The 25,682-nt window shown below is 39.3% G+C and overlaps 1 protein-coding gene across 9 annotated transcripts in view; it reads right to left on the bottom strand.

Moving 5' to 3' along the window:
- Positions 1 to 25,682, bottom strand: part of LMO3 (LIM domain only 3) — a 74,522-nt gene that overhangs the window by 46,891 nt on the left and 1,949 nt on the right. Inside the window, exons 1-3 of one of the 9 annotated variants that reach the window (XM_019489563.2) lie at positions 23,513 to 23,692; positions 23,214 to 23,280; positions 14,408 to 14,621 (exon numbers count right to left, since the gene is read on the bottom strand). In XM_019489563.2, the coding sequence (XP_019345108.1) occupies positions 14,408 to 14,613 (206 nt within the window). In that variant the 5' untranslated portion in view covers positions 14,614 to 14,621; positions 23,214 to 23,280; positions 23,513 to 23,692. Of the gene's footprint in view, positions 1 to 14,407; positions 14,622 to 15,685; positions 19,704 to 21,834; positions 22,304 to 23,213; positions 23,693 to 25,121; positions 25,305 to 25,682 lie in introns of those variants that run through there. The other 8 variants (XM_006273837.4, XM_014609442.3, XM_014609418.3 and 5 more) reach the window with 8 other exon arrangements.

Below are 25,682 nucleotides of genomic sequence, written 5' to 3' on the forward strand. Positions count from 1 at the left end.
TAAAAATCAGAACTTTCTTTGAATATCAGATAAGCTTATGCGACTTTTTGGAATCACTACAGCAAGTTGTGAATGATGTATGAAATGAAAAAGCCTTGCTCACTGCACACAATTCAGATAGTAAAATCTTCCAGGGGTATAAAAAAACCCACTTGGACGTGTTGTTTTATTTTGTCCTTTTCCCAGAAGAGTCTCTCATCTCTCCTCAGGTGGATGCAGATACCTCAACTATCAATGAAAAAAAATCACTTAAAAAACAGTGCTGAAGCAGTCTTGTTCAGTTGACACAACTTCTTTCAGCATAAGGCGTAGGAGCCTTCAACATGACCAGGAAGCTCTGAATCTACAGCCATCAAAGGTTTTAGTCATCATTCTTTTGGGGTGTTTCCAGAAAACAACAAATCAGGGCATCTGAAAAATGATAGCCAACATTTAATCTAATCAGTCTGGTTCTTTTAACTCAATTGACCTTTAGCGATTGTATCACAGAAGCAACAAACAGCATGTTCAATGCAGTTAGCATCATCAGGAAAAAGAATTGTAAGACCTATAAATAACTATGTAGCTAAACTACCATGAATGTGGCCCAGTAGATCGAAAGAATCACAGCTTTAAACCTCTTTCTTCTTCCTCCCCTTCTTCATTTCTGGTCTTTACTCCTTTGTACAGTGAGCGATCCCCTTCAATGAATGTAGTTTTTCAACATGTCTTCCTGATGTTGAGCCTTTACATTTGGCAGAGTAAAGCAGCTGCTGTCCTAATCTGGACATTTTGCAATTGGCTACTGCTTCCTCTCTCTTCTATCCAGTAAGTACTTGTTACATATGTATTTCCATAAGTGTATTACCAAGGAGATATCATATTGTGATGAGGCCCTTTTGGCAAGAGTGATAAAGGGCAGAGAAACAAATGTGTTACAGAGATTTGTTCCAAATCATAGCTCCTATGTCTTGGGGTCTTTAAAGGGAAACTGACTTGCGTGCACCTCCACCTACAATTCCAGGGCTGTTCCAAAATGAATCCTGTAGCTTTGTTAACTGCTGGATTTAGAGTGGCATGCCCCATTGTGTTTTCCAAGCTGCTAGCAAGCAGACATTTGGTTGATTTGGGGCTTGTTTCAAATATGAGAAGGTAGACAATTGCTAGTAAACCCTTAACTCCTTTAAGAAATTGCTTGCTATGATACAGCTCTTGGGTAGACAACATGGGGGGGCTGTGTAAATTTGATTAAAAAAAAAAAAAAATCGGATGCAAGTAAAAGCAAAAAGTCTTTAACCCTCTTGCTTATCACTACTTTATAACAAAAGATGCACCACTCAGCCATCTAGAACCAGAACAATTTATCTCTTCACTCCTTTTATTTGCCACTCCAAACTTTATCCACCCTTGAATAAGTGGGTTTCTCCATTTCCTTTTGGAAAACTAAAACTATACCCACTTTTGCTTAACTGTCCACCATTCTATTTTGGGCTAGAGAGAGGAATCAAGCAATGCAACACTGCCTCAAGCATAAGGGTACAATATCAAGGAAGGATGACACATCTTTGAATAGCACTCCTCTGAATGTCATGTGTTCATTAAAGGACTTGAGACTGCATACAGGTGTTTTACGTGGTCTCCTACACCAGCAATCCAAGAAGCACAGGGGAGAGGCCAGCTGAGCCCATTAATTTTTACTCTACATTTTTATCAGGAATGTGCCCCTATGAAACTCCCATGTTGTAATACAACAAGAGAAGCACTACTAGAAGCTAGTTGAGTGCATGGACTGTTAGAAGTGCAGTACAGGCTGCTGCAGGTCTTTTGGAAGAAAAGCCTTCCTTCTTTACCAATGTGTGGGTTTTGTACCAATTGCTTCTAAATGAGACTGTAATATCCCGCTCAAAGTGAGATGCAGCTGCAGAAAAAGACTGGCCCTTGAGAGAGAAAGAGGTGGGGGTGGATGAAAGAAGTACACGACCTAGTTATTCAAGGTTTGGAGGGTTCAACTTCGAGTTTTTTGTAGATATGGGAGTTTCCAAACCTCTTCTCCGAGAGATTTTCACCGACCAGTGATGGTATATTTCCTAAGAAACTAAATATGCTTCCTATCACTTCTCCAACTGTGTCCTCCCCACATTTTTTTTTTTTTTTTTTTTTTTTATCCTTCCATCAGTTGACCAGTTTGGTAAAAAGAGTCCAGCCTTCTCCTGGTGCATTACTACTATATAATTCTGATAGCATACAGTATTAATAACCCAACCACTAGGCAGCTAGGAATTGGTAGCAAGAATTTACTTTTCAGAAAAACAACCCCTGCAGGATCACGCTGACTGAGGAGAAAAATTAGATTTTGGAACAAAAGATTTCAGGTGGTTAAAATGTGGAATCGGCCAACAATTTTTTTTTTCCAAGCATGTCTGTTAAAGTAACCTTAGAGGCTTAAAAGCTGCTTTTTAAAAAGACACAAGAAAAAAAACTGTTTTCATCTGCCTAACATGTTTTATCTGCTAAGATAGCAAACCTACCTGTGTTAAAAAATAGCATATTTACTTCCAGAGTTATTTTGCCAGACAGTAGATTCCTGTGAATGAATGACTGGGAACCTGCCAGACTACAGTAGATTTTACAAATAACTCAGCTTCTGTAGAGATTAAATTCGGGGTTTTTTGTTTGTTTGTTTTTATAGCAGGTATATTTGGTTGGGTAGAGGGAGAACAGCTGTCTGTTTTGGCAGAACAAAAACCCCCCCTGACTTACAGTAATCATGATTTAAGATGCACAGAAATTAATTCTAAAAGGAAGTTATAGTGATCAATACTAGCTAGGATATATATTTTAAGAGTAACTCCTTTAATGCAACATAATGTTGTCCCTAAACAGCAGAGGACGACTGATGAAGACAGAGAAGATAAAACTGAGTGGGGCTGGGTAGTGCATTGTTATGGATATTGCTAGAAAATCATCAGGCAGGGTTGCACCTAGAGATGGAAGGTAATTGGGAGTCTGACAGGGATGCATCAGGGCTGATATTAAAGCGCCTCAGAAAAACACTAAAGACACCCATAGTTAAATGTATGCTCGTGATGTAGTCATTTCTCTTTGTTTTATTCGCTTAGTCTTTTCTATCAGTAGTTCACACAGTATTATGACTGAATTAGGTAAGGAGGTGCTAGGGGAAATGCTCATAGCAAACTCCAGCCTGAACTGAGCCTCATTAAAAACAGCACACTAGCTTGGGTGGTTGTAGCATTTCCTGTTAGTCTGCAGACTGCTGCAATAAATAGGTAATTCTCAAGGGACACTAATTTTTTTTAATTTACTTTTTTGAGGAGCACCTACTATAAATATCAAGGGGTCACGCTGAAGACAAAAAAAAAAAAATGTTTTTGCTCAGCACAGACAAGCATTTCATCCCCCCCCCCCCATTTTAACAACAGTGTAAACAATTACCTACAGATAATTAACCACCTCCTCCCCCCATCCCAGTGGAACAAATACTTCCAGGGGGCTTCAGAATTTAGGCATGTTGGGCTAGGCCCATTAACATGGCACTGGAGCACAATATGGAAACAGGCCTACAAATAAAAGCTTAATGTACGCCAAAAGCAGAATCCCATGTCTTACCTAAAATTTTTGTCCTATCTACGATGTTATACTGCTCCACGCTACCATTGTTTAAGGTTCCTGGAGACAGTCTAACCTTTAAGTGTGAATGCATAGTCAATGCACATTTTAATAGACAAATTGCTTAGAGGCCTTAAGTTCAGTACTCAGAACATCCAAACAAGCAGCCAGGTTTTCAGAAGTCCTGAGTGCATCTACACATGCATTAATTAGCTTTTACTAATGCACATGAAATCTGGTACCTTTAATATAAGGTAGTAAATAAATGTGCATTAGGCTATGCTAACGCCCAGTAGTGCACCCTCTTTAGGTGATGCTCAATGCCTATTCTACTGCGCATTAGCATACTAGCACCATTTTTGATGTATCGCTTTAATGTGCAGTAAAACGGGCTACCGAGTCTTACAGTACATGTGTAGATGTGCCTACTGGGCACTAAGCAACTACTATTACAGTCAATGAGAACTCTTACCAGGGCTCAGCCTTTACTGAAAAACAGGGTGCTTTTATATAAATGCCTAAATATGGACATCCAAGTTAAAAAAAAAAAGTTATACTTTTTGTCTCAACTATTAGAGGACGAAGTGGTTCATGCTCTTCTGTACAGTGTGGTCTTACCAACCACACCAAGAATTAGTTTATGTCAGAAACAAGAGGTTTCTATAGGAGCCAAATACTATGTGGACTTTGTGCTGCATTTAATCAGAAAGCTCCATCAGTCAGTTAGCACCTAGCTGGGAATAGGCTTGGGGTTTTGAGAGCATTTTCGGGAAGGGGTAGGGGGGCACCCTGTGATCTGGGATGATTGTGCTGCAATACATTAGTCTGAAATTAGGGTAAAACAATTTCTTGGTTCAAAATAGTTCTGTATGCAGAGACATTCCAATGTTGAGTATTTGCATTCACTCACACATGGCTTTAAATTAATAAGGCCCTGCTGGTTTTTGTAGGACTGCTCATGGTAATAAAGTTGCGCATACAGTGCCTGTTTTCAGGAATGAAGTCTAGCATTAGATAAAAGTAGCCTGCTTTTAACATATTAAATTACAATTAAATAAGGCACACAAGCAAGCCATTTATTACAAGACACTCCCAGAGTTTACTTAAAAAGACAACCACCTTCCCCCCCCCCCACTCCCGTTTCCTAGAAAACTGGATTTTCTTCACAGACTTCTATTAAGGGAAAGTGGCTGTTTTTGCACTTTTTTGGCCACTGTATTGTAATTGTAAGAGAGACTCAGTTTTCTATACAAGATCTTTCTCTATCAGGTATAGCAACGCTGAAAGTAAGTAGCCAAGATGCAGGCAGCAGGAAATATATATAAACAAATTGCTCTTATAGGAAGAAAGAGACCCGAGTCACAACTCACAGTTATTGCAATATTGACTGGAGGCCCTAACTGAAATCATTGCCTGGCGGGGTTCAGTGCCATGCATGTAGACACACCCTTGCTGAAAAATCTTAAGGACAATTAATTTAATCCAACGAATGAATCCGTCTTCTCGAGAAAGCTCTACATTAGCTATTGCTATTTTCCTTAATCTTTTTCTTAATCAGGAGTATTGAATAGGGATTGTGTTGTTGGTGTTGTGTCACTGCAGAGTAAGAAAATAGCAGACCTCTGCAAGTATATCATGCTTGCTACTTCTGTAGGCAAGGGTAACTACAATTGTGAGTGCATGTTGCATGATATGCTTTCTCCCCCCCCTCCCCCCCGTTGCAAAAGAAAGCTCACAAGTATTTTGGATACAGATGCTGCCTTGCAAATCTAGGATCCAGGTTATGAATACTCACGTATGTGGCTTTGAAATCCGCTTGGAGCAAACATTCAAGTTTAGCTTTACATAAGCAAGCATTTATGGAAAAGGAAAAAAAAGGGAACACGTGTGGCATAAATGAACTCATTTAAAAGTTAGGGAAGGTTGTGTCAGAGTTTTTATTATTTGTCCAGTTTGCCACAGTGGTTCTTCCCTCTCCAATTCCTGTGATTCATCTGTCTATTGCAATGCTTGGAGAATTTTTTTGGACAAGTAACACTTTTCAGACTTAATATAAGTAACTCCAAATCAGCAAATTTGAGTTGATAGCAAAGGGGAGGAAAGATTTGCCATAATATCCTTTCAATATACACAAAATCCAAGTTCATAGGCCTGGCCAGAAAAGTGTAATGTAAAAATAATGCATGCAAATTCAAGGCAATATTTGCAGTTTGGTTTTGTGTAGTTTTTTCATAACTAGTAAAATATACATCCATTTACAGTATGTCTGGATGAGACTTGACTGTGTATTTCTCACATCTTCAAAATATAAGAAGGAAGCTGCAATAAAATCTGTGATTTCTTCCTCCCCCACCCTCGAAGCAATTTTATCTTTAGATGTTGTGCAATTCTCACTTTCATCCGGTACGTGCCAACACAAGACATTATCATTTTTGCAAAAGAAAGGATGAAAGCTTAAATTACAGTTCTGCAGAATGCCACTTAACACAGGAACTGCAGGAGAATTTCCCATGGAATATCAATCCAGATCTTGAACATTCACTTTCTATTTTATGAAAGAAACAGGTGATTTTCCCTAGTGATGGCTTCCCTTATGTATTGGGTATTTTGCTCCAAGACAGATAAACAGGAGAGAATCAAAACCCAAGTATAAAACAAGATAAAATAAAATAAATTGCCTCCAGTTAATAAGAAAAAGGTACTTGTGCCCTCATATGCAGATGCATTTCCTATTCCAGCTAACAATCCCTGTAGTTGTGATTTGAGGTTAGAATTTAGACTAAATTATGAATTTCCCTGGCTTAGCTCCAGCAAAACATTTACGCACACGCTCAACGTTAAGCCCACAAGTAGCCTCATTGACTTCAGCAGGGCTTCTCAAATGCTTAGCCTGAAATGCATGATTAAGTGCTTTGATAACATGGGGCTCATCTGAAATAAGTTTTAAGGTTAAAAGACACCATTATAGTCATTTAGTTCATCTCCTTTGTATCATAGGCTACAGAACTTCACCAAGTGTTTGCTGCATCAAGCCCAAAATACATGCATCTCGCAACATATTTAAGCATAGTTATAAAGGGCTTTTAAGAAAATTATTTTAGTGTCGACAACAAAGACAGTTGGTTCAAGCACCTTGGCTAAATTGTGTTTTCTTGCTGTGGCAGGGTAAAGATCCCCCATTCCTTCACAGCATTCCTACCCCAGAGATACTAAAGATTTTTTTTAAAACAACTTTCTAAATCTTACAGTAGTGTAGTATAAGCAGTGTGACCAGGTCCAAAATTTAGTTCCTTTGTACTGCCTCTAATCCCTCCAGAAGAGAATAAACATTTTCCCAGAGACTCAGGTATGTCTAAGTACACACCATTCAGCTCTTGAAAAAGAGGAGTTGGTGGAGTCAGATGTACACTTAAAAACAACTTGGGCTATCTTAGGGCCTAGTGTCTCAAATGAAATGCTATAAATTTCCCAAAACAAGTTAATCTAAAAACAATTAGAGAGAGACACAAGATGGTGAAAGGCTTTAGAATATTAAAAACACACACACACCAACCTCAGACACAGGAAATGCTGCAGTAGCAGCACCAAAAACTTCTACCTTTTATTTCTGCTCAACTGCAAAGCAAAGATTTGATGGCAATGTAAAAATCATTGCTTTAGACATATGCTTCTTAAAATGTTAGAATCAGAAATTCAATTCAAGTGCATTTAGGCCAGGGGAAAAAAAACAAACCAAAAAACACACACACAAAAAAAGAAAAACTTTAGGGCTGTGGATATAGTTTAGTTTTATTTAAAGGGCCTTCCGTGTCACTGTAAAGACTCCACTGGGAAAAATAAGCCTTCAGAAATACAAAGCATCTGGTAACAATGTAGTCCCATTTTAGCATAAACTGTGATTGCTAAATAAAATGGATATCCTAGATCACTGAACATTAGCATTGTACCTACATTTCACAGTGATCTTCACATGTCTGTCAAAAATGTATTTAAAATCCTTAATTTAAAGAAAAAAAAAAAAAAAGGTATTCTTGATTGCTTTTACATCCTTTTTCAGAAGGCTAAAAGCTGGTTTTGAGTGCAGTTTTGATAGCAAACAGCTTTCAGATGATCTGTCAATTTTTACTGTAAAATGTAACTTAGATACCTTAGAATATATACTCTGGAAGTTTTAATTTTACTTAATATCAGCTTTTAGATGGCAAATGTATACTTATTAGTGTTGCAAAGGCATATGTTAATGTTATAAAAAAAAGTTACACTATATCCAAGCTAAATGTGAAAGAAAAAAAAAATGCAGGGCTAGATATGTAAAAATACCAAAGCACTGAACTCCCACAGATTTTAAAATGGGACTTAAAGACCTATTAATCAGGTGGATTATTTAAGAGAGAGAGAGAGAGAGAGAGAGGGGAAATAGATGAAGATACTTAACAAAAACAAAAAATTAGAAATAAAACTGCATTTACAAAAAAAAAAAAAAAAAAAAAAAAAATCAGGAAAAATTCTGAACATCAGCAGTAAATAGAGAAAAAAGTCAAGGCATTTTGAACAGTTTAACAACAGGAAGAGTGGACAGGAATTGGAATCTGGCCTTATTTTAACTCACTTTATACCATGTGCTGGCAGACAAATAGTGTTGAAATACAGTATGTATAGATATACTCTCTGGTGTATAGTTATGCTTCTGTGTCTCTTCTTATAGATGACTATATTGCAAGTGTAAGGCAACATTTCAGCATGGTTTGAAAGTATACTGTGGACATGGATATTGAAATATTGCTCAAGTTAAAAGATCAGCCAAAAACCAAAAGAAGTGTTTTTTCAAACATTTGTATGAAGCAAACCAGTAAAGCATTTGGTAAAACTTGCACCTTCAAAGTAAGCAGGTTTAATGTAGCTCATACTATATTAGCTAGATAAAAAAAAATACAGCTACTAAAGATCATCTTAGGAGAATTAGATGGGAAGGGACCCCCAAGGGGAATTTATAGACACTAAAAGAGGATACAGAAGAGACTGTTCTTAAAAATATATAAAATGGAATAGATAATCCTTTTCTTGAATATTTAAACCATTCTGTAGAAATGTCACAAAGTAGGCTTTAAAATTATAAACAATAAAACCCATTTAATTTTATTGAGTAACTGTAAGTAGACAAAACCTGCGTTAAAATGATTCACTGACAACCGATGTATTATAGTAAAGTCACAAAATGGTGTAGAACAGGTTTACAAAATACAATATTCTGTATTTTGGATTTGAATACACAAGTTTTTCCAGACAATTCTGAAAGTTCTCTTAATTCCCTGAACACTTCTACAAGATGAATGAAATATTGTGAAAAAGCACAAGAACGACTAGTTTTCAAGAAGCTTGGAAAGAAGGAGCATTCACCCAGGTAGAGATTAAAATCTGAATCATCATAGATATTTAAAATATGCCTCTATTAAATACTCTGCAGGTTTGAAGAAAAATACCTTGAAGTAGTAGTAAACATGAAATCAGTGTATGGTATCAAACCAAAATGGTAAACTATTTAGATTATGCTTTAATGATTATAATTTTATAGGGTTTCAACACATGCCACTAAACAGTAAAAATCTTGCAGTTTAATTGAATGTGCCTTATTAAAAGCTAAAATGGATACAATTTCATAAAGTGGTCTACCCAGGTAGAATGTTATTGCAGTAAAAAGGTTTAATAATTACCAGTCTTCGGTAAGCAAACTGCGCATGCGTGTAGGACTACATCCTAGATAGACAAAGGAGCCTCACAGATGACAACAATTTAGCACTTGTGGAAAAGTTATTCTTCAGGATTGTTACAATAGGGATTTTTGGTTTGGAGATTTTGTGTAACAGACTCCGGCAGTATTTTTACATTTATTTATGCACAAGTTACCAAGCAAAAGACAGAGGGCTGCCACTTTATATTAAATTAAAACAAACAAACACAAACAAAAACACTTCTTTAGGGCCCATTCTTACAAAAGCGTCTGCTTGTATTAATAGTCCCATCCACTTCATGTAAGTATGGCTTTGTAGGATAAAATCCTTAGTGAAAAAACCCAAGCTAGCTCTTATACCCTAGTTCTGTAAAAACACTTAGTTCAGTGGAACTTAAGGTATTCAAAACTTTACGTAGTACTTAAATTTTTTATGCCTCTTGGCCTTCTAAGAAAGCTGAAGATAGTGTACAATAATGTTGTTCCAAATACAGTTCAACTTTCACTCCCACAGAAAGCATTCATATGGAAATTAATACAAACAAATATGTATTTTGATGAATTATTTTGAGGCATCTGAAGTTTTTTTGCATGTGCCTTCAACCACGTTAGAAAAGAGAAACAGGACCTGCTAATCAGCACAAAACTGGAAGACAATTTAACTGCCTTGTTCTGACCTTTACTCAGAAAGTATCCTGGCACACACTATGTTTTTTAATAATTGCCTCTGGAATTAGAGGAAATGCTGATGCTCAACCTCAAACAACTCCCATTTTGCAGCCTGAAAAGCTTGCCCATCTTTTCACAATTAAATATTTTACAGATGCACTCTTTATTATATTTATGCCTGAACACTTTACTCTGTTGTGAGCTTTCATTATTTACAAGATCTGTGGCAATATTTTTTTTAAAATTGGTTCATCTCTGAAGTCTTCAGCCCAGCAAACGAAAAGGAAACAACATATATAATTCACCCCTTTCCCCAGCAAAAGTAATCTAGTCATCTTTATAGCTCTTCAGTGATATTTTTAAAGTCTGCAGTAAATTTACAAGCCAACTCATCATCAAGCTTAAAAGGAAAAAAAAGGAAGAATTGCAATGCTTTGTATCCCCATCCTTCTCACCTCTGCTACTAGAGACTTCCAAAAAGCAAGTCTGCCCCCCCCCCACCATACATTCTTTTATTAATCCTTTTCCTACGATCCATCTGCTGGCTGGAGAAATTATGCAAAAGTAATAAAAGTTCTAATTCAATTTCCATGTTGAGATGGATTTTTTTTAAAAATCAGAAACCATATTCTTTGTGTTTACTAAGAGATATGCACTCCAACATTTAGTGTCATGGAGCTGGAGTTAAAACCAGAAACGGTGAAGATAATTTAGCTGCATGAATGCCTGCTCTTCAGTAAAATGCTGCCAAAATTAAATAGGAATGAAACAGCACTTTGTAGTCATTGGTCGCTCAGCAGGGTTTGCGTAGTTAAAAACCTAAGTGAAAAGGGTGATTGACCTACATTGCTACTAGCTTAGCACAGCTGTACTTTCATATTTTCACTGCATCTGAGGAAGCTCATTATTTAATACAACTGAGTTACATGTAATTGTCGGTCTTTCATTTCACATTTTTAGGGCCAGATATTAATCTCAGATGTGCAGCACACATTGCCGTGCATCTGGAAATTTAGGCTACTGCACATGTAGGCACAAACAAAATAGTAAAGCTGATATGGAACCATGTACACTTTGTACCCAAAATCAGGATGCTGCCATGGGGTGCTTACAAACACGCAAATCAAATTAGCAGGTGGAACTGGATGCAAATCCCTCACCATTCCAAAGGGTAACACTATATACTTTTCCATTTTAAGTTCTTTATGGTAGAAGTAACCTGTGATATGCACCTAGAACACCTCCACACTGCTTGTACTTCTGGTTTGAAAATAAGTAATAACCTTCCAGTTAACAACCAGTTTGATAAGTTATCAGCCCAAGGGCTGTTAACATAACAACTGGTTATTAACTGCAGTAATGATGGATTTCAAAGGGAATATTGCTCTTGCAAATGGACATGCTGCCAGTCAGAATGGAGGACAGATTGGGATAGGTTGATATATTAAGATGTCACTTCACAGTTATGGAGGATTGGGGGGGGGGGGGGGAAGGGGAGGATATTTTTTAAATAGTGTATTCCATTTTATTGTTAATAGACATGAAATTCTGGAGTAAAATGTAAGTTGCTTAAATTAAGTCTTCACTTTCTAACCCAAGAGTGTGCGAGTAGGAGACAGAAGCCTGCAGGGGAATTATACTCTGCATCTCATTTTCATGGAATATGTTATTTCTAACATTGAACCCTTTCTTCATGCAAGCAAGTCCTGTTACTGGCTAAAATAGAATTCCCTTCTGAAGCAGCCATGCCATTTGCCCCTCTAAATCATGCAGACTGAACCTCTGATGTCATTAGAAGGACTCTCAGAAGCATCACTGAGAGAGAATTCCCTTTAAAATATCCCTAGGGGTGAAAGGTCTTGTTGTAGGAACCACCCCTTTCTATTTTTAAAAACACTATTATTTTTACGTTTGCGTTAGATAAATGTTTATTAGTTAAACTGATTGAAATGGGGGAAAAGAATGTCAGGTAACTCAAGTATCTATATAGGGTTGATCGTAATGTGCATCTAGCAGGTACCAATATGGACAGGATGTTACAGCTTTGTTTTTGCCAGGAATTTAAATGTCACACCCAAGACAGGGGAAAGTGAGAGATGGAGAAAACATCTTTACAAACAACCCAGGACACAAATAGTTTGTGCATTTACCTGGTTACATTTTCAAAGTGGCTGCATTACTGCTTATACTATCTGAGGAATGGCTGTCTTATTGAAAGGCATAATGAACAGAGAAAGACAAGTTAATAAGTGATTTCACTCTCTTTATAGTATCATAGAAACCACATATCCTCTAGAGGGCACCACATAAATTAATAGGAAGCTAGAACAGTTTTATATGTAGCCAAGACTCCATTAATGGTTAAAATAAAGAGAAATTTTAAGAGGATAGTTTGAAGCTGTAATCTAGCCCTAATCTGATCATTAATACAAAGTAATTTATTCTTCATATTCATATCAAGTAGGTTACTAAATATGAAAGCATATTTGCCTACAAAGCTAGAGAACATTTAACTAGCTTCTACATTAGCATTAAAATGAAGATCACTTTTATAGGTTCACTGCATAACTAAGTAGATAAGACGCAATGAGGCAAATGACTATCTGCAATTACCTTAAGTGCATCAGTTCGAAATTTAGTGTAAATACCAAGTTTGAGTTAAGACACTCACAAGTATCTTCAAAAAAATATGCACCAGAACTGGAATCTGAGGAATCTACAGCTTTGTTGGAAATACTTAAAACCCAACAGCAACAGGATTTCTTTCACCTGTTGGTTGTAGTTGGACTGATCTGAAAACAAATACTATGAACAGCTAATATACGAAAGCTAAATACTCATTTTGCATACAGTCAAATTATAGTTGGGGGGAAAGTGACCATGTAGAAGCCTGGCCCCATCTTGCTTCCATGTCAGGTCACTCCATCTTTGATTTCCATTTATTAGTAAACCAAGCTTTTACTCCTGCTCACCTGCAGAGCCAATGCAGCAGCCATCATGGAAGATTATGTCTTACATTCTGCCACCTTTATCATTTTTTACTGGCGAAAAGTAGTAGCTCAGATCCCCTTCCTTTTAAGTTTGTAGTCATAAACAAGGGAGTTAATTACACATGTTCTTAAACTGTTGTTACCAGCTTATTGTAGCAAGTGACCCTTTCCAGAAACTGCTTCACTAGTTACTCTGATGACAGCTCCATCACAACCATCTTGGGGTCCCGTTCTATGATACACTGCTTGGTACTCACTTGGGTAGATGCTACCTGTAGGGTTGCCCGGTATGCCAAACTATCCAAGCTTTCATTTAAAGCATCCCAGCTAGTACTGTAGGTCAGTATCAACTTGACTAAGAGGGACAAAACAGCAGCAGCACAACTGCATTTCCCTTCCCAGAGATCTATGGGCAGCCTGTAAAAGTATTAGCGACTGGTATCAGTAGAACTATGCTATTGTACCATATGTTTATTTTTTTCACCATAGTAGTATTCAAGTACCTACACACCTATAGGATTTTAGTATTTGGTAACTGCACCTCTCAAAATACTATAGACAGTGGCTCCAAATTTATATCACCACATATACTCCTATACTTGTGTAGTGGTACACACCTCTTCAGTACCAACTACCACTAACTTAATGACAGTGCCTTCGTGATTCCACTCAGTATTGTGCCCTAAAGTGCTAGCAACTGCTTTTTAAAAAATTCTAATAATTATAGCATGCAATAGATTTTGGACATATCTACTGGAGAATTTGAATCTACAGTCTCTTAATGGAAAAGCAGTAAAGGACTACCTAAGCTAAGGACTGGCAGCAGACTATGGAGTTGATTCCAACTAGTGGACTAGAAATGAACAGTATTGACCTGAAATAACCAAAAGTTATTCAGCATATGGAAATAAATTGGTGAGCTCAGGTCAGTTTTTAGTGAATAAGTGGCCACATTCCTCAACACTATTAGCAAAAATGATGCACTTTGGCCATCTTAGAGGCTAAAGTCTTATACAAGCTACTCATTTATGAAAACAGTTCCTCAGAACTTGGTCACATTTTAAAGTGTTTTGTTTGGACCATTACTGTAGAACATGGCAATGCCTCTGTAGAGGGCCAAGAGGATACCTTCACATCTGGGGTAGAAGCACACCAGTGTGGGAAGCCTACATTGCTTATGCTGCATGTGTTCTCCTTGATCTCTGAATAGGGAACTTCAGTCTAAGGCTGTCATCTATGAACACTCCTATTCCCTCTGCTCCCCACACTCTCCCCAATTAAAATAACATGAAGTTTAGACGTGCCCAATACACAATATACAGCATTGTATTGTTTCCTATGCAGCAAGACCTCGAAACTAACAGGACTGCAGGCCTACAATATTTACATGCTAAATAACAAAGACAACTCCTACCTCAGATAGTCTCTGCGACAAAGGATAAGGTTGGCTTTGGTGTACAAGGTGGAGCCCACCTCCCCCAAACGACAGTCACAGCAGGCACATTTCAGGCAGTCCTCATGCCAGTATTTGTCCAGGGCCTTCAGAAGATACCTGTCCTTGATCTTACGGTTGCAGCCAGCACAACCTTTCGGCTTGGTGTCTGGCTGGACTGAGAGCATTTGTATACCTGAAACAAACATACACATGCATGAGGTGTTTAAACTGCTCATATCAAATTGCCAACAGCATTAAGATTCATTTCCTCCAACAGGCTGGTGGGAATTTCTGCAGGGTTCTTTGCCTCTTCTCTAACATCTCTGCCTTCTCTGTTACTTGGAAAAAAGAGAAAATTTTAGTTACGGGACTTTGTTGTTTTTTTTTTAAATCATCCGATTTTGACTGAAGCTTTGAATTTAACAGCAAAATATCCAACCAAGTTCATATTAAGTAAGAGCCCCAAAGATCCTGAACTTCAATACCCCTGGTGCCAAATACAAGTGTTAAACAGGCCTTACACCAGTGATTTTTAACCAGGGTACAGCAGCATCTTGGAGTGCTTCAAGAGCCTTTCAAGGGTGCCAAGCAATGTTAGCCCTGTTAGGTGTGCAAAGATCATTCACAAGATAAACCCAGAGATTTCAAATAGTATTCAAAACATTCTGCCTGGTTGTGATCTTTTTGAGGTCTTTGCAACAGAGATATTCTCTTATTTTTTCTGTAGTCAAAAAGCTGGCATTTTCTAAAGGGAGAATCACATTAAATGAGTAGTGCCTTGAGTCTAAAAAGGTTGAGAACCACTGCCTTACACCCTTGCAAGATACAAAAACCTTTCCTTTTCACAGGTGGGAAAACTGAAGACAGAAGATGTACAAAACAAAAACAAATAAATATGCTTAGCCTTCAGGATCTTTCATTTTCAATGTGATCATTAGCCATATTATTCTGTAGCCAAGCAGAAGGTAAGGCAGGGTGGCTTCTTGGAGATTAACTGGACCATTATTTTAGATTAAATTTTATCTAAGATGACACCCTGCCTCACCTCCTGCCCATTTTCAATGTGAGCACCTTTAAACTTAAGTGCTTACATGGGAGATCAACTCTAGCAAATTATTTGCCCCTGCACCAATCAAGTGGCAATGCTGGCTAATGTACCAAGAGCATCTACCTCTCCCGACTCCCACTAACCAGTTCTAGCCAATACATAATACTGTTAACATGGGTTTGATAAATTAACTAAATTAATTGTTATACCTCTTTAGATATAGCAGTAGAAACCTCCCAATATAGGTATCAGCCATTCAACTTCTGAAATTGAGATGGGAAAGTTGGCAAGGAAAAATAAGAGTCATCTTATATAGATTATTTCAGACCAAAGGACCCCTTTAAAGGATTAGCACCTGAATTATACTAGTTGTTCAGCATCGCAAGGAAAAAGGAGGGCAGGAAAGTGGGTAGAAATCACTGCACTAAAGAGCTTGCAGGATATTCATTTGTATCTCTCATCTTCAGAGCAACCGCACTATCAGGAGCTTAGAGTCCCCCCACTTTTTAAATACCCAACAGGACTACATTATTGGTCTTCCTACTTGTATTATATCAAGCAGCATGCTTTTGCTCAGTGTTTCAGGTAACCTGATGAAAGCAGGGGGGTTGTTTTGTTTTTAAACAATTTATGTCCCTAAATATGAATCCAATATTAAAACACTCAAAATCCAATGAGAATTTTTTTTGACAACACACAACTATCCCGCATCCAAATCCTCTCTCCTCTAGCTCTTCAGGAAGAGGCTGGAAAAAATAGATGGACCTGAAGGTCAGATACAAACTTTACTGTCGTCCATTGCTTCGATTCCAGAGTCAGGGCCTCTTCACCAAAAGTGCTCTACTACCTCTAGTTAAAAATTTGGAACTGTAACATTTCCAGTGAAGCTCAACTGGTGTGATAGGACACCAGGAAGGAGAATGCAAGTCTCCACAGATAAAAGATTGAGCTCATGAGCAGAACAAAGTCAGGGGTAACCTTTGCAACAGAGGTGAAAGCTGCAGAAGCGTGTAACACCAAAAAAAAAAAAAAAAATGGCTGAATTTTGCACCAGCTGGTTCTTCCAAGTGGTCTTTAAACGTAGATAGAGCTGCATGCAGTGGAACTCACTGAATTACTGCAGTCCGCATAGATTCAGATCCAGTTAAGAGGCTTCCAGGGGTTAAGGGGAGCAACTCAAGTCTTGCTTAAGAAGTTCAGTTGTCACTGAAGCATGCATAGCAATTCCCTTTTTTATTGTGGCATGCAGTTAAAACAGTCCATTTCCCTAACACACAAACTCCATTTGTGCACTGCAGAATTATGCTTTCTTTTGTTAATTTAAAGATTTCATTACATACAAAATATTCTTAATCTTGTTAATACAAATGAACCTGAAGTACATCAGCATTAAACTGAGAGATGTCTAAAAATTCATAGAACTAGAGTAGCAATTTTATTTTTCTATTGGTAAGGACACATACAGCCCCATCACTTATGCATAATAAGTCAGTGAAATAAGTCCCCAACTGAGGTACAGACATATCCCCATTCCGTAAGTGCCAAACTAAAGGGAGAGGCTAGTGACCCACTCAAGAAGTCTGCAGCATGGCTAGAAATAACTGTAAATCGCCAGGTTCAATCTAGCCCCTTAAACACAAGGCTACAGGCTATGGCCAGGTTTACATTACGCAGTTCTGCCTTCATAGCTGTTAGGCCTAACATGTGGAAAACGCTACACACTCTCATGCTGTAGCTCTGGGGCAAATGAAGCTTTGTTGACAGAGTGCTGTCAACAGTTTTGCTCATATTCAGGGTATGCTGCATGGCTATACCTTCTAAAAAGCTCCCCTCAGCATACTCTACATCTACGTTATGGGTCTCTGCTAGCATAGCTATAGCCGTGGAGAGACTGCTATGTAGACAAGACCTATCCACCACTCCATACGGCAGCTTTCATTTCCAAGTGCTCTGTGAACTGCACACACAGATCTATGAAATAGCCATTAATGGGACAGGAAAGTGAAGAATGGGAGCCAATGTGAGCCCCGGCAGAACGCCCTGGGAAAGTTATTGCTAGGGACACTGGAGAAAAAATGCCCTATGGGAAATCAATTGCATCTTTAGTACTTATACACAGCAAAAACAAACCTTGTTTTTTTGTTTTGATTTTTTTTTTTTAAAGTTTCCATGCGTTTTCCTCCATTATAAACATTTGTTAAATGGCAACAGCATGATAGGTTTTGTACAAAACCAAGACAGTCCCTGAACCACATATACAGTGCAAACAAATAAAGTAGACAAGATATACAACTTATGCCAACTTCTTGGAACTCAGTTCAGAAGGATGAAGGACTGCGCTAGGACTTTAATCCTTAGCTTGAGGGACTCCACGATAAACCAGAAGCTAATATGGTTACAGCTTTAAAAAATAAAATAAAGACTTAAATGTAAAAAAATTGCCACTTGATAAGCAAACAAGGTAGAGAACGCAGGCTGACCGTGTCTGATCCTTGCTGATCAAACTAGACAACAAGTGTCCTGCTGTACTCTGAAGTGAAGCTACAATGGTGATGCGAGGTTAAATAAATATTTTTTAAAAATCTGAGAACTGAAATAATCAAGTGTCATGATTCTTAAAGCGTGTGCTGCCAATCTGAAATCATCATGTTATAAGTAAGGCTGATGCCTGTACAAATCCTCCAACTCGCGGGGGGGAATACCTAGGCACAACATCTGACACCACTTTATCACATCCTTGTGTAGAAAATATCAAGGTTCTTAAATTTTATTCATTTTTGCCAAACCATTTCTCAGCCAGGACAGCAGACCCCAACCTACAGACAACTAAGTCTGTTTTCTGGGGCTTGTGGAAAAGAGGTGGTTTGGACACACCCAACAGACATTCTTTTCAAATTAGGAACTCAATCTGCAGTGCCTCTTAGAGGGAAGAGGTTTTTGATATAAACCAAGTTTAGAAGCCTTCTTCTCCATTACTTGGAAGGAAACCACTTCCCTTTTTGTGAAAATTCATTTAATATAGACAGTATTTTACAATATGGAGCAAGAATCACTTAAGCTTTCTACAGAAGAGTCTCTGCTCTCTTCCCTGTTCCCACATCTCCCAAGACAGATGACAGTTCTTCCACATCTCTACTGCAAGCGTAAAATATTCCCTCCCTCTTTTTCCTGTGGTCCCAAACAATTTCAATCCAATGATAATTAAAGCAGAGGGACGTTGTCACATGGGCAATGTTAATGCATATTTATATTACAAACGCGCTTCTCTTTAATGATCCTACGGGATACCTAAACCAAGTATACAGACCATGTAGCCATTTGCAAATGTGTAGCCATTTTTAATATGATGTATTAGCTGGAAATAGAGTACCTACAACTTGGGGGTGAGCCAGCTCTTCACAGACCACTGTTTTGGGTACTGCTATTCTAAAAACCATCTGGGAAGGACTTAAGACAGACAGCATCTAGAAAACTTGCCCACATGTTTCCAGCTGAACTGTAGGGAAGGCAGCACTAATCTCCCAGGATGAAGGTGCTGCCTGTGTAGCTCTTCCAAACAGCAAGCAGGACACCCAGTCAGTCCAAATCAAGCTTAGGGTTTCCCTACATTTCTGCAGAACCATGCACATTCTGCAGAACACACCTGAAGTCTAACTCAGAGGTTCCCAAACTTTTTTACTGCATACTCCCTTCCTGATTTACTACCTGCCTGCATACCCCTAAAATGCCAATTATAATAAAAATTAAACCAGCCTTTACAGAGTTTCTCCTGCATACTCCCCCCTCACCCCCACCAAGGTTGTCTTGCACCCCTAGTGGTATGCAAACCACAGTTTGGGAACTCCTTGTTTAACTCATTGCTTTATAAGTCTCATTTGCCACTCTCCAGTGAAGGTTTTATAAATCATCCTAATATTTTCCAAAAATTGTGCAAGTTACTGCATCCGAAGCTTTATAGCTTAGAAACAAGGATTCTGAGTCTGTCTCCTGTCCCCTTATGACCTCTAGAGGAAGGGAAAAAAAAAAAAAAAGATTTTTGGCTTTCCTATATGCAGATTTGTGGACTTTACTTCATTGCCCACAAGCAAATCCTTCCTTACAACCAATTCCTGCTCACTCTCTCTTTTTTTTTTTAAATATTAAACATGCTGTGAAATGACTGTCACTGAGTTTTTGGCCACAAAAGAACAATAGGGAAGTAGAGGGAAAGAGCTAATCCAAAGAGCGCACACAACCAAGCATAAATCTCTACCAACCTTCTCAAAACAATACTACATGATTGCAGGGCATCTTGTTTGCAGTGTGGCAGTAACTAATAACTGTATTCAAAACTGGTATCCTGTGGTGCTAGGTGCTGTACAATTGCACAAAGCATGCCATTTCATCCTTGTAGTGATGGTGCTTAGTTTCGTCACTCAGAAGCTATAAGAATGGAAAGTTATGGATGCTTAATGTATTAACCTTTCAGGGATAAAAAAAAAAAACAAACAAAAAAACCTGTCCCCTTGGTTAGGTATATGCAGTGCTCTTACTAATGTCAACAGGATACATGGCAAGAGCAAGAAAAAAAAAAAATTAACCTTACTTTAAAGAAAGATAAAAGAAAGAAAACCAATGTGGACATCACCAATTTAGTTCGTAAAACCTTAATAAAGCAAAATCTAGAGCTAACCAAAGAGAGTTAAAGATTCAGTGGAGGGTAAAAGGAACACTTTTCAGATGTGCTACCACCTTGTAATTACACACTTAATGTGGTCAGCTTCCTCCAACTATTCAAAAGGAAAAAATAATACACCTATAGTAAAAAAAGAGAAATAAAGAAGAAATTAAGCATTCATGAACCGAAAAACATTTCATAAGTTGCTTATAGCACATCAAGAGTTGTAACTAGTTTTAGATTGGCATGTAAATTGTTCTGTGGAACATTCTTATTGCCTCCAAGACCCTGCTATTCTGAGTTATTTGACAGTTTAAGGGAAATCATAATTAAAAAAAGAGACATAAATAATAGCCTGTGCAATGTGGTGCGCAGAAATAAGTAGAACCATTTCATTTAAACTCTGGTGAGCTTTTAATTGCCTGGATTGCATTGTGAACCAGCCTAACGGTTGATTGCCTCCATTATGCTCTCTTGTTCTGTGCCATTCATCCGCACAGTCTCAGCTTCTGTAGTTAACACAACAAAGTAACCGCAACTCCATAACACCCAGGGGTTCCCCCCCCCACCTTTTTTTTTTTTTTTAATTTAAAAAGTAAGGTTTTGAGTACACTGAATATAGACTTTTTTTGTATACTTTTGAGCCAGTTTTCCCATAGTAAACAACAGAACTTCACTCCTCTCCTAAAGACATGTATGAAGTAGGGGTTTTTTTTTTTTTTTTTTTTTAGGGGGCAGTGCAAGGAGAGGGAAAGGGGAGGTTAGGTAGAAGCTAAAAATGGGAATGCAGTCCCACAGCTGGGAGCACTGACAGATTAAAAGAATTTGGCTAACGGACATTGGATTGCCAAGAGACACCAAACAAAAGATTTTTCTTCTTCTCTCCTCCCCCCCCCCCCAACCCCTTACCCTTCCTTTTCTTTTTGAAAGCTAGATTGGGCCTAAAAGCTTGTTTCTGTCTGTTCACTGGCCCAGAGCATCCCTGCAGGCTAAGGAACAACAATGCAAATAGATGTCCCCAGATTTCAGGGACTGGAGCTGCTTAACTATGTTCTTACCCCTACACATACCTCTTTTTTTTTTTTGAGCAATGGTGCTGGGAACCAATTTGATTCCCTTTTTCTCCAATGCAGCTGCAAGGCTCAGAGATACTGACATTTTTCCACTCTTATCAGTTTAATTACAGTTACCATGGCAGCAAAGTGCTAGTGCTTGGCAAAGGCCAACAAGAGATTTGCAAGACTGAGTTCAATTTTGATGCAGCTCACATGCAAAATAAAAAAAAAAAAAAAAAAAAAATAAGAAACACATACACACACACACACACACACACACACTCTCTCTCTCTCTCTCTCTCTCACAAAGAATCCCTTTTGAAGTTAGACATTGAAGCCTTTTGTGCTAATTCCTTTTCAGGGATGGGGGTTAGGGTTGAGTGGGTGTTGCTAAAGGATGTAGCAATATTTGTTGCCCCTAGATAGATTAATTGGTTTCAACAGCAAGTCCTACCCAGCAATATTTGAGATCCATTTATAACAGACACACACACACACACACACACACACACACAGAGGCTACGACAACATATTAACAAATAAGAATAATCGGGTTATTTTTTTATTATTATTTTAAAGAAAACCCCTCCCAGCAAGTGCACGGTTGTTGCTAAGCACAAACTAAACCGTGAGCTTGTAACCTTACCAAAACTTTTCTCCTTTTTCTGCATGAGTTGACTTAAGGGTGCCTGGAGAGCTCCTTCTCATTGAGTACCAAATCCAAGCAAAAGTAGCAAGTGTTTCCCCCAGTTGGGTCAAGTGAGGAGCGTCGTGGGCTGCAGCCAGACACACAGGCAGACAGCCGGAGCTGGGCTATTGTGCAGGCACTTTGGAGGCAGGGGTTGGGGGAGCAGGGGGGTGGAGGGCTGGTGGAGGATACACACGCACACAAACCGAGCCCCTTGCAATGTAACAGTGAAGAAAAAAAAAAACAACAAATGATGGCGAATGACAAAGCCACATGCTTGCCTAACTCTGCCCGTAATCCTATAATCCCAGCGGTGTCTTTTAGCTCCGTTGTAACAAATGGATTTGATTAAACTGTCACATGCAGCGTTAGCATACCATATCATGTTCAATATGAAAGAGATCATAAATAGGACTACTATTTCATAACACCAACCTGGCTGCCCTGCCCCCCCCCCAGCCCATGTGTACACAGACAGTTTCATAACACCAATCTGCCTTCTTTACACCTCCCCAGCCCATGTGTGTATGCACACATTTTCATAACACGAACCTGACTTCCCTACCCCCTAACCCAACGTACACACACACTCTCTCCGATCCCCCAAGAAGAAAGTCCAGCTGGACTTTGCATGCCCCTACCCCCTCCCCTCCCATTGCTTAAGGAGCCAACAAACACACAACAATTCAAGCATCCGGCTCATTGCTGGACCCCAGCTAAAGGGTTAACCCCTCAATGCAGCCCCAGATGCAAATTAAGCTGCTATAAAAGGGAGGTTTTTGGATTCGTGCAAAAGGGGTGGGGGGTTAAACCCATTTCCTTGATAACTGAGAGTACAGTTCAAGAAGCTGGAGGGGGGGGGAAGAAGAGGTGGGATTTTTGCTGCAGTTCATTGTTAACTTTGCCTGCGATTTCTCCAGATGGGCAGCTGGAGGAGGCTCGCCTCTATAACATGGTCTCATCATCAAAATAACGAAGCTTCACATGATTGAAACAAAAAAAAAAAAACAAAAAAAACAAAAAACAGGCTCAGCAGAGCTGCAGCCTGCGTGAAAGTTGCAGGCCAGGGATGAGCGAGGGAGAGGGTATTGCAGCCTCAGTTTGTGACTAGTTATACGCGCGCACACACCCCTCCAGCCCCAATTTGACTCGTTACAAGCAGATCCCCCCCCGCCCCAAGCTCCAGCCCCAATTTATCCCTCGCTAGAACACACACACACACACACACACACACACACACACACACACTCACACTCACACTCACACTCACACTCACACTCACACTCACACTCTGCCCCCATCCAAAGCTCCCTCCTGCACCCACTTGCCTCACTTACCTTCTCAATTAAACGATACAAGGGGAGGCAGTTCAATAAGCACAGTGGCTGCTTTGTAGCTCTTCTCCTTGGGAAAGGTCAAAAAGAAGCATTGTTTGGGGGGAAAAAAAAAGAAGAAAAAAAAAAAGAAAGGGGGTGGGAGAGACGGGGGGAGATGGCTATTCTTTAAGTTTAAAATAATGAGGTCCTCAAGGATCCGCCAAGTAATTGTGTTGACCGCATCCGAGCTACAGGTGTCCTCCTTTTAGTATCTTGCAGTCCAAGGCTGTCTGTCTCCGTCCTGGCTGAAGACAACTTACCTAAAGCAGCGTGTGAGAAGCCGAGTTGAATGAAGTCAGGGCTTTATCAGCTGCAAAATGCAATCCCTTACCAGCCAGACATAATACAGCAAAAGAAAAGGTCACTCAGTTATTACTGAGCCAGCACAGCCCAGGCAGCTCTTGTGGAAGACCACAGAGAAGCAACTCCCTTCCGATTCAAGGCTATTTACCCCTCTTCCCTCTCCACCCACCCTTCCTCTCTTCTCTCCTTCTTTCCCCCACTCCCCCTCTCCCTCTCGTTCTGCAGCTCACTCAAGTACAGCCGCCCTCAGAAAGTGCAAAGCAGCCAGGAGACAGATTGGGCTTTGTTGGTAATTTCCCATGGTGAAAATTTACAAGCCTGCAAGTGCAGTCAGCAAAACCACATGCATATGCTAGACACAAACACCAGGGACCAGCTCGCGCACAGACACAAAAAGTGACCTCTACAGAAGCAGCTCAGGATCACCCTCCAGAAGCAGACCGGGGGGCTTGCCCCCCCCCTTACAATTAAAAAAAAAAAAAAAAAAAAAGGGCTTACATACAGTAAGCAGCAAGAGAGGAAGAGATCAGAAACAGGATCTTAGTTTCTCTAGTATCATGCATGACTTGTAGGAGCAAGTCCTGCAGGTGATGAGAAAGCCCCTTTCAGTGCGAGATTCCAGCTGCCAACATTATATCCCCCCCCCCCCGCAAAACCTGCCTGAAAACTTTTCACACTGGAGTTCTCTCTTGTCAGCTGCTTTCCAAGTTGCAGGCACAATCACCAACTCCAAAAGATCATGCCAGCTGGGTTGATCTCCCCAGCAAATACAGTGGGCATTGTCTGGCATATGCCACCGTACTGTTTAAACAGTCTGCCCAAGTAATACCCCTTTCCCAGTTGTCTCTTTATGGGATGTCTGTCCCCAAAAACTAAGTCGGATCCTTACTCTCTGCTTCTTCCTGGAGGGAAGAAACTCAGATATATTTCAATCGACTTGCCCAGGAGACACACCACACAAAAGGAGAGGCATGACATACTTGATATTCAGTCACTCACAGAGCTGATTGTTTCTTGGCTTTCTAGGATAGAGATGTTGAGCCTAGCCTACTGTAAATAAAGTAAAAAAAAATAAAATAAAATAAAAAAATCCACAGCCTCTTCCTTTAAAAGCCATCTGCAGTTGGAGAAAGACCAGATTAAGAATTTGTGAATACAGTTTTCAGACTTCAAAGTGCTTCTCTGTTGTCTGCTATTAGGAGCACCGCACCAGATTTCCACAAAGCTTCCAAGGATGTCAGCTTACAATATGCCCCGAAATTTGAATGACACTCATACTATAGAAGCCTTTCAAGACCCAAGGAAGATTTAAAAGCATTGAAGTGCTCTGCCACCCTCCTCCCTCTCAGATAAATCCAGTACTTTCATAATAATACATAAATAACAATAATTTTAAATTATCAAAGCAACTTAAAAAATGCAGCTATTTAGGATAGCCCCCCTCCCTCTTTGCTAAGCATCTATGCATAAAGGTTGATGGAACAAGCGCACTCAAAACTTCAGTACCTTTAAGTAATCTGGTTACCCTCACCCTCTAAAGAGCAGGGAAACTCAGGCAAAACCAACCTGGACAAGAACCCGAAAACCACAGTCAGAGGCAGCAGATTAATAACCAGCCCTTCCCTTGATCTGATCTGCACATGGAGAGGAGCAAAACTTGAGAGAAGCCTAGTCCCTTCATGCGCGCACCCATATATGCTCAGAGGAGCCTGACTTCCCTGTGTTTATAGACTTCCCCGGCTACCACCACGCTGCAAACACAGCAGTGTGAGAGTGTGTCTCTCTCCACCAATGCACTCAGAGAAGGGAAAGGGAAAAAAAAAAAAAAGAGAGAGAGAGAGAGAGAGAGGGAGGGAGAAGTTGTGTGTGGGGAAAGGGAGAAATAAAATCAAAACAAATGGTACAGCTAATGAGGACAATTAAATTAATTATGTTCAAGGAGATGAGATTTTTTTTTCCCTCCAACTGTATGATCTGTTACCCCTCGCTGGCAACTGCTGCTCTGTAATTCATGGCAACTGATTAGTGCATCTATGCAAATCTTTGTTTAAATCATTCAACTAATTAAATGATGGGATTATTCCTCTGCCTACGGTGACATCATTCGCAGTAATTAGTACTCTATTT

The sequence above is a fragment of the Alligator mississippiensis genome, chromosome 4, assembly GCF_030867095.1.
Source record: "Alligator mississippiensis isolate rAllMis1 chromosome 4, rAllMis1, whole genome shotgun sequence".
NCBI classification, from domain to species: Eukaryota; Metazoa; Chordata; order Crocodylia; family Alligatoridae; genus Alligator; species Alligator mississippiensis.